We start from the raw sequence: 9,685 nt of genomic DNA on the forward strand, positions 1-9,685 counted from the left end.
GTGTTGTGCTGGTTTCTGTGATTTAAAATCAGTTGGTTGTTGAAGTCTAGTCATTTTCCTGCCCTTTTCCTCTCTTTCGGGGGTGGGGGGGGGTTTGGTGGTTATTTAACCTTAAATATTTTCTAAGTGTCCCTTTGTTCTTTGGAGTGCCACTAGCTGGTATAGTTGACTCTCAATCCTGTTCCCCGGTCTGTGGCATCTGATGCTCAATTTCTCATTAACAAACCCTGGAACACAGCACCAAGCATATCCCTTAGACCAGTGGTCGGCAAACTCATTAGTCAACAGAGCCAAATATCAACGGTACAACGATTGAAATTTCTTTTGAGAGCCAAATTTTTTTAAAACTTAAACTATATAGGTAGGTACATTGTTATTAGCTTAATTAGGGTACTCCTAAGGCTTAGAAAGAGCCGCACTCAAGGGGGCAAAGAGCCGCATGTGGCTTGCGAGCCGCAGTTTGCCGACCACGGCCTTAGACCAACTATTTGGTGTTAAGATAGATTTTGTTATAAAATCTGAATTGCTAAATACCTCAACTATCAGTTTCTCTGAAAGTACAAAAGCCTAAAACATACACCTGTTGTTCAACTTGAGCCATGGACACCTTTCCATTCGGCCACAGAACTTCTCTTGAAGTATTCACTTGAATTGCATTCATTATAATGTCCAGATGTGTGTCTCATTATTGCAAATATGTATTTCAAATATCCAGAAAAAAATGAGGGGAGAATGAGTGTTATGCAAAGTGCAAAGGTCCCAGTCCCAGAAAAACTCAGTGTATTGTTTGTGGATTCTAAAGAAATAACCCAGAAGGACTGGCTATGAATGACACGGGTTCATTAGGACTTACTTGCGTACAGACCAGTGAAGTTTACTGCCGCACCAGTTGCCACTGGTGAGGTTGCCCACTAAGTCCCATCTGGCCTGTGGATGGGCCACCCCAGGGACAGCCGGCCAGTGCTATTGTTTAGTCCTCACCTAGACTTTCCCAACACAAGTTTTCATAAAGTACAGAGAGAAAAACGGCATTTGGGGGAGGGGACATGCTTGTATGAGCTCAAAACACTCGCTGTTTAGAGTCCTGGCTCACGTCTAGAAGCAGTTTCTCTTTGCTTTTCTTAGACCAAGTTGCTGGCCAGGTTCCCAAGGTCTCACAGAAGGCCTTCACTCTATTTCCCACAGGGCAGGGGGGAGGAAGGGGAGTTGGAGCATGGGAAGGGGACCATGTTCCCAATTACCATACAATGAGGAAGAAGAAAGGGAGAATAATTTTATATGGGATAGGTGTGATAATTCAAAGAAAAGTACTCTATCTAATTTTGGGAATCTGTGGGACACAGGATTCCTTAGGTCTGGGACAGAACCAAGCTCCCTTGCTCTCTGCCTATGCACATATGTAACACTTGGAGGCTAGAAATGAAAATTGGCTACTCTGCTACCAATGCTGTTCTTCATTAAATGTTAAGATTCATGCCCAGGGATGGTGCTGTTCCTTTGAACATGTCTATGGTTCTCTACACTATCACCTGTGACACAGGTGTCCTACTTTGGCTGCTTTAATTGCACATCAGGGGTCGTTCCTAATCTGTAAAGAGCCAGCTGGTGGAAGTGCCATTCACCCTTCTTTTAGGATAAGATAATCTTTCCCTTATCCTGGTGAAGAGGGGGAAATTCCTTGCATTTACCCTCTGGCTGTGGGTATAGGTGCCACCAATCAGCTGTTATGAAACTCAAGACAATTTTTAGGCTACCATGGACAATGGATTGGAGAGGAAGGAAGGGGTTGGTAGCTATAGCAGGAAAAATTGATCTGAGAAATGCACTATATATGGTTAATAAAACTAAGTTCTTCTTGCCCTAACTGGGTTGGCTCAGTGGATAGAGTGTCAGCCTGTGGACTTAAGGGTCCCAGGTTTGATTCCGGTCAAGGGCATGTACCTTGGTTGCGGGCACATTCCCAATAGGGGGTGTGCAGGAGGCAGCTGATCGATGTTTCTAACTCTCTATCCCTCTCCCTTCCTCTCTGTAAAAAATCAATAAAATATATATATATTTTTTAAAAAAACTAAGTTCTTCTAACAAATGCATTAGAAATATTTTTTATGTAGCCAACTTTATGTTTCAATACTTTAATAATAATAAAGGATGAATATGTATTGACCATTAAGTCATTTAGTTCATCTTGTTTCACACTGGATGGAGAGTGAAAGTTGGGGGCAGGGTGTATCTGGGAGAATAAACTTGGATGGGACCTCTGCCAGAATGACAATGTCTTCCATTGGGCTGCCTCAGTGGTGACATTACACTCAGAGGTCGTGGGAAGCCCACCCTCCCTCCTCTCTCCTGCTCGCATCCTACCCCCTTGCCTTCCTCTGAGATCTGGCCTGGCACCTGTTTTGAAGTAAAGAGCTTTAAAGCATTCTAGCCCAAGACAGGGGTTCTGGAATTGAAACTTTCACTTTCTGCCAAGAACTAAAATGCTGTTCTTTCCTCCTCATGGGCTTTTAACAAACCCTTGAAACCCAAACCCAAACCAAGTTTTCTCCTCTCTTCCCCATCCCATACTATTTCATTGTGTTCAATCAGTTTCTCTATGGAGTGAGCAGTGTTAACATGGATCTGCCTGAGATAAAACCTCACAGGTGGCCAGGTTGAGCATCCTTCTGCTTTCTCGTGGTGGCTCTAACCCCAGAAGTTTCTGTCTTTGTCTGATCAAATCTGCTCTCAGGAAGGAATTCACACTGAGGCGTAAAGGGCCAGTTGAGGACTAATACCAATAAGTGCTAACATTTATTGAGACAGTACGCTCAACATTTTATATGCATTATCTCATTTAATCCTCCGAGCAACTGTTATTACTCCCATTTTACAGATGAAGTAGAGAGGTGAGTAGCTTGCTCAAGGTCACAGAGTTGACCTTTCTAAAGCTGAAACAATGTTTTTTAACAGGGTTCTGAGAAGGTGTGTGTGTGTGTGTGAGAGAGAGAGATTAAAATACACATAACATACAATGTACCAGTGTAACCATTTTAAAGTGTGCAACTCAGTGGCATTCAGTACATTCACAATACTGTGTAACCATCACCACTAGTTCCAGAATTTTTATCACCCCAAAGGATATCCTGTATCTATTAAGCAGTCACCCCTCCTTTCAGTCCTAGGCAACCAATAACCTATTATCTGTCTCTATGGATTTACCTCTTCTGGATATTTCATAGAAATGGAATCATATAATATGTGGCCTTTCATATCTGGCTTCTTTCACTTAGCATAGTGTTTTCAAGGTTCATCCACTTTGTAGCATCTATCAGTATCTTGCTCCTTTTTGTGGCTGAATAATATTCCACTGTGTGGATAGACCAAATTTTGTTTATCCACACCTCTGGTGATGCACAGGAAGATAGTCTGTATCCTAAGGAATGAATCTCTAAGGTGGGAGATAAGAGGGTTGGGAACAGGGGTCTTTCTCAGAACTTTCAAGTAACAATTTAGAAATCACTTATTCTGTGACTAGCTCTTTGGGAGCGCAATAGGCAGGATAATGGTACATGCTCTCCGAAGGTGTCAATGCTCCCAACCACTTCTGGCCGATAGGGAGGTTCTGCAGGGCTTTTGGCAGGCTCCTGGAGTTGAGGCTTACAAAGGCTGTTTGTATAAACTTAATGGAGGGGAAGAAATGAGGCGACCCCCTAGATTATTTATTATTATTATTTTTAATCCTCACCTGAGGCCACATTTATATTGATTTTAGAAAGAGAGGAGAGAGAGAGAGAGAGAGAGAGAGAGAGAGAGAGAGAGAGAGAGAGAGAGAAAGAGAGAAGAGAGAGAGAAACATCAATGCGAGAAACATCAATGTGAGAGAGAAACATCTATTGGTTACCTCCTGTAGGTACTCCAACCAGGGAGTGAGCCCACAGCCTGGGTATATGCCCTGACTGGGAATTGAACCCGCTCCAACCAAGTGAGCCACACTGGCCAGGGCGGCCCACTGGAAAATTTAATTCCCAGCTCAGCCCAACCACTGCCCTGGATTCTCTCCATATTATGCACACATAATAGAATTAATCATGCAACTTCTAATAATGCACAAAATGGGTCTTCTTGGAGGTAGTTAAATCAGTCCACTTTGAAAACATTTGGTCAGCCCAAGCCTCCTTTGTGAGGCAAAGTACTTAGTGGTTCAGAACAAAGACTAGCTAGACCTGCATTCAAATACTGCCTATACTGCCATTCGTGTATGAACTTAGACAAGTGATACAACCTCAAATTCTTCACCTGTAAAATAGGGGCGGGGGTAGCAACAGCACCAAACCCAATGGATTCTCACCATTCTGGGTGAAGAACATAGCATGGTGCCTAGGGGAAGCAATTCTTAAAGTTATTATTAAAGGTTGTTGTCATCAACATTTACTGAGATTTTATGAAAGGATGGGCTAGGGACCAAGACTGCCAATTCTGGGTTATTTCATTAAATTAAACCTTGAGCTCAAATGGTTCAAATTTATCCCATCACCTTACATTCCTACAGATTTTGTCCAGTTTTTATTTTGGAACCCACCTGAGTCCCTGGCAGGGTGAGCCTGTCCTCTGTGGGGTCAATGGGTGTCTGGGGAAATGATAGTGGCCCTGTCCTGAGGGGGTGGCTAGGGGATGAGCACAAAGGGGTAGGAGGAGACAGTGACAGGTCACAAAGGGCAGTGAAGTATAAATATAGCCACACAGGGGGTGTGGGCTGAGAGAGAGGAGTTCATAGCCTCTTGGGGAAATAAAAAAAATCAGAGGTGGAGGCGAGGTGAGGTGGAGAGGAAGCCCACTCTACATCTCTATATTCTTGATGAGGTTCAGTCTGAGCTCCAGGCACCCTCTAGCATCCCCACGGCAAGCATCTGTGCCCCATCCCCACCCTGCCTCTGGGAGGGGTCCCTGTGGGTTGGGGTGGGGCTGAGAGACCTCCGCAGAGCCATCTGGGAGACCCAGGACCATTACTGCTCCCTCTGCTGCCAACGAGGCCAAGAAAGAGAAGACCCAGGAACCTGCCTCATCAGCACTGGTTGCTGTGATATAGCAAAGCCATGAACAGGGAGTCTCCGTTGCCATATTACACGGCCCAGAACAGCTCCAACATGGGCATGTTCAACACCACCATGGGAAAACTGCAGCGCCAACTGCAGAAGGGAGAATATGACATCTTCAAGCACGCACCTATATTTGAGAGCGACTTCATCCAGATCACAAGAAGGGGAGAGGTGGTCGATGTGCACAACCACATCCGCATTCTGACCATGGGCATCGCGTCCACCAGCCCCATCCTCCCACTCCCAGACGTCATGCTGCTGGCCCGCCCGGCCACCGGCTGGGAAGAGCATGCAGGGCGAAGCAGAGTCCCCAAGGGAAAAAGCCGCCAGGCTGCAAAGACCTTGGAGCTCACTAGGCTCCTTCCCTTGAAGTTTGTGCGGATCTCCATTCATGACCGCGAGAAACAACAGCTGCGCCTGAAGTTCGCCACTGGCCGCTCCTGCTACTTGCAGCTGTGCTCCCCTCGGGACGCTTGGGACGACCTCTTTCCCCGCTGGGAAAACCTCGTTCACCTCCTGCAGACACCAATGGATAGTCACAACAGTACCTACACCAACCCTGCCGGGAACATGGCATGCATGCCTGTGTTTGAGGATGAGGACAAGAGCCAGAAAGTGGCCGATCTCCGAGGGAAAGAGGATCAGGACCAGGTCAGCATCAGAAGCCTCCACGTGGTCTCTGAGGTGGCTGGGGCCACTTCTGCAGCTTTTGCTGGGGGGGAGGGTATCCAATATGACTCCTACAGATTCACCGCCATGCCTGATGCAGCCACCCAAAACCCAAAACCTATGGAGCTTGACAAAGTGTCAGTAGCAGGGGTGGCAGCAGGCACCACAGCAGGCGCTCTGAGCATGGCAATAACCACATCTGCTGCCCTTGAACAACTAAGTGCGGCCATAGCAGGGGCAGCCACCAAGGGTCCAGGGGGGAGCAGCACCAGCATAGCCATTGCAGGTGCTGCCAACATGTCCCCCAAGAGCATTAAGATGGCCTTTGCAGGTGCTGCCAATAAGGTCCCAGGGAGTCCTTCCAACACTAGCCTCTCCCCAGAGACCAGCATGGCTGTTGCAAGGGCAAAGGCAGAGCCGACCAGCAAGACTGTTGGAGAAATAGCTTTTGGCCGTGCCACACAACATCTCATCGCAACCTTGCCCAAGGAAGGCAGTGTGAGTGAACAGGCCAGCAGGCAGCAGCGAGTGTCCCCAGCCACGGCTGAAGCCTGCAAGAGCAGAAAGGACTGGAGGGAGCGAAGAGAAAGGAACAAAGATCCCAGGAGTCCCCATCACCTCAGGGCAACTGAAAGCCACCAAAAGCCAGGGGGTGACAAAATCCTTCGAAAACCATCTAGCTGGTTCTTAGCCAGGCAGAGAAATGACAAAAAGGAGCCACGTTTCAGCAGCCCGGGGAGCAGCAGGCCTGTCACCATGCACAGAGTCATCAGCTCTGCTCCCATCACCAACGACTCCAGGACCTCTCACAAACCAGGGAGGAGCTTGTCTACAAGTAACTCAGGTTCCACAACCAAAAAACTCAGCAGTATCAGCTCTTTTTGGAGGAATGTCAAAGCCAATCTTACAATAAAAACAGTGACTTCACCACACGGCAGGGATGTGGACAAGTTGGCTAAGACAATGGGAAGGAACAGCATGGAGAGCATCATAGAAATAGGAGAGAGTGGCCAGGGACTGGAGATGACTGACAGTCCAACATCTGAGATCATGGAGATAGTGACCTTTGAACCCTATTAGTAGGACCCAGAAGCTGCAAAGCAGACCAGGGCTCGGAGGAGGATCCCTGGAAAGCCTATTCCAGCTTTCCTTACTGCATTTTAAATAAAGATCATAGGGTCTGAATACAATCAATACAATGCTGCTTTCTGTCTGAATTTCTATGTCCCCTGGTCTAGCAGTGACCTCACAGTACTCACAGTAGATTCTGTGATGTCAACTGTGCTGCAGCCTGAGACCCCCATGTCCAGTCCACAGCAGCACCCCCTCACCCATGCTGGGCAGAGCCAGCAGGAGGGCTCTGTCGTGGCTCAACTCCTTTCTGGCCCTGTTCCCAGGGCCATGGCTGAAAGTCGTACAATGGCCTGGGAAGCTCTACCTCCACCATTTCCCTATCCTTTTTATAAACAACTAGAGGCCCGGTGCACAAAAATTTGTGCACTAGGTGGGGGGGGGGGGTCCCTCAGCCCAGCCTATGCCCTCTTGCAGTCTGGGACTCCTCAGAGAATGTCCACCTGCTGGCTTAGGCCCGTTCCCTGGGGGATCGGGCCCAAGCTGGTAGTCAGACATCCCTCTGGCAGCCCGGCAGCCCTCGGGGGATGTCCACTTACCAGCAGGGAGCAGACCTAAGCTGCAGTCGGACATCCTTAGTGTTGCTGAGGAGGCGGGAGGGGCTCCTGCCACCACCGCTGTGCTGGCAGCCATCAGCCTGGCTTGTGGCTGAGCAGAGCTCCCCCTGTGGGAGCGCACTGACCACTAGAGGGCAGCTCCTGCATTGAGCATCTGCCCCCTAGTGGTCAGTGTGTGTCATAGTGACTAGTCATTCCCAGTCGTTCTGCTGTTAGGGTCAATTTGCATATTACCCTTTTATTATATAGGATAGAGGCCTGGTGCATGGGTGGGTGCCGGCTGGTTTGCCCTGAAGGGTGTCCCGGATCAGGGTGTGGGTCCCGCTGGGGTGCCTGGCCAGCCTGGGTGAGGGGCTGATGGCTGTTTGGAGGCTGGTCAAACTCCCCCCGCAGTGGGGACCCTCACCCCATGGAGGTTTGGCCAGCCTGGGTGAGGGGCTAATGGCTGTTTTCAGGCTGGCCACACCCCCTTTAGGGTGGGGGGTCCCCACTGGGGTGCCTGGCCAGTCTGGGTGAGGGGCTGAGGGCTGTTTTCATGCTGGCCAAGCCCCCCAGTGAGAGAAGCTCCCAGCCTCTCCTTTTTTTCTTTTTTCTTTTTAATTCTGGGATTTATTTACCTTCTATAATTGAAACTTTGTAGCCTTGAGTGGAGCTCAGAGCCAGCCAGGGCGGGCGGGAAGCTTGGCTTCCTCCATTGCCAGGGGCAACCCAAGCCTCCTGCTCGCTTCAGCTCCGTGGCCACGGCTGGCTGAAAGCAGGTATCTGGGGTTTATTTATCTTCTATAATTGGAACTTTGTTGCCTTGAGTGGAGCTCAGAGCCAGCTGTGGCAGGCGGGAAGCTTGGCTTCCTCCATCACTGGAGCAACCAAACCTCCTGCTTGCTCCACCTCTGTGGCTGCCAGCTGCCATCCTGGTTGGGTTAATTTGCATATAGTCGCTCCGACTGGCTGGTGGGCATGGCTTAAGGCGGAGTGAAGGTACAGTCAATTGGCATGTTTGTATTTTATTAGTGTAGACTAGAGGCCCGGTGCACAAACTCATGCACTGAGGGGGGGGTCCCTCAGCCTGGCCTGTGCCCTCTCACAGCCTGGGAGCCCTCAGGGGATGTCTGATGGCTTAGGCCAGCAGTCAGACATCCTTAGCACTGCTGAAGAGGTGGGAGAGGCTCCCCTGCACTGCCGCTGCACTCATCAGCCATGAGCCCGGCTTCTGGCTGAGCAGTGTTCCCCCGGTGGGAGGGCACTGACCAGCAGGGGGCAGCTCTTCCGTTGAGTGTCTGCCCTCTGGTGGTCAGTATACATCACAGCAACCGGTTGTTCCGCCATTCAGTTGATTTGCATATTAGCCTTTTATGCCTGCGGGATCGAGCCAAAACCCACTCTCCAACATCCCCTGAGGGGTCCCGGATTGCGAGAGGGTGCAGGCCAGGCCAAGGGACCCCACCAGTGCAAGACTGGGGCAGGGGAGGAGTGCAGGAGGTTGGCCAGCCAGGGAGGGACCACGGGAGGGCTCCAGGGCATGTCCAGCCCATCTCGTAATCCTGATTGGCCAGACCCCAGCAGCAAGCTAACCTACTGATCAGAGTGTCTGCGCCCTGGTGGTCAGTGCACGTCATGGCAAGCAGTTGAGCAGCCTTAGCATATCATTAGCATATTACGCTTTGATTGGTTGAATGGATGACCAGACAACCGGACACTTAGCATATTAGGCTTTTATTATATAGGATTTCCCCCCCTCCGCCCCCACCCCCGCACCCCCAGACAAAGTAAGAACAGGACTTGCATCCCCTCAGGCTATTCAGGAAAGGGAAGAGAAGTGCATCAGCATTTGTTGGCAATCAGAACAGGAAGGAGGGCTTGGCGAAGGAGGGGGATTCTCCTCTAGACTTAGTCCATTCCTAGGTATATACTACGTGTACCGGTTAATAATGGCGGATTTTGTAATCAAAGAAAACACGATAATTTCAAGAGAAACATCAAAGTGCTTTATTCAAAGTAATGTCTATTGCTAGCTACACATTTTCCCATCTTTCAGGTAATTTGTGGATACTGTCCCAATAGAACTTTTCTTGTTTTGAGGCAAACCATTCAAAGACCCAATTTTCCACTTCTTCGTATGTTTTGAAGTGCTGCTCAGAAAGTGCATGTGCCATTGATCAGAACAAGTGGGAATCTGAAGGAGCAAGGTCTGGTGAATATAGCGGGTGGGTTAATACTTCCCATGCAAGATCTTTTAACGTGTCTCTAACT

At 49.1% G+C, this 9,685-nt stretch overlaps 1 protein-coding gene across 1 annotated transcript; it reads left to right on the forward strand.

The window, feature by feature from the left end:
* Window positions 1-3,960: 3,960 nt before the first annotated feature.
* On the forward strand, window positions 3,961-7,567 carry GARIN4 (golgi associated RAB2 interactor family member 4). The gene has a single exon (XM_059674267.1). It carries the CDS (start codon window positions 5,076-5,078, stop codon window positions 6,825-6,827), a length of 1,752 nt encoding a protein of 583 aa, XP_059530250.1. The 5' UTR covers window positions 3,961-5,075; the 3' UTR covers window positions 6,828-7,567.
* Window positions 7,568-9,685: the final 2,118 nt, after the last annotated feature.

Source organism: Myotis daubentonii, chromosome 18 (genome assembly GCF_963259705.1).
Source record: "Myotis daubentonii chromosome 18, mMyoDau2.1, whole genome shotgun sequence".
Lineage (NCBI taxonomy): Eukaryota > Metazoa > Chordata > Mammalia > Chiroptera > Vespertilionidae > Myotis > Myotis daubentonii.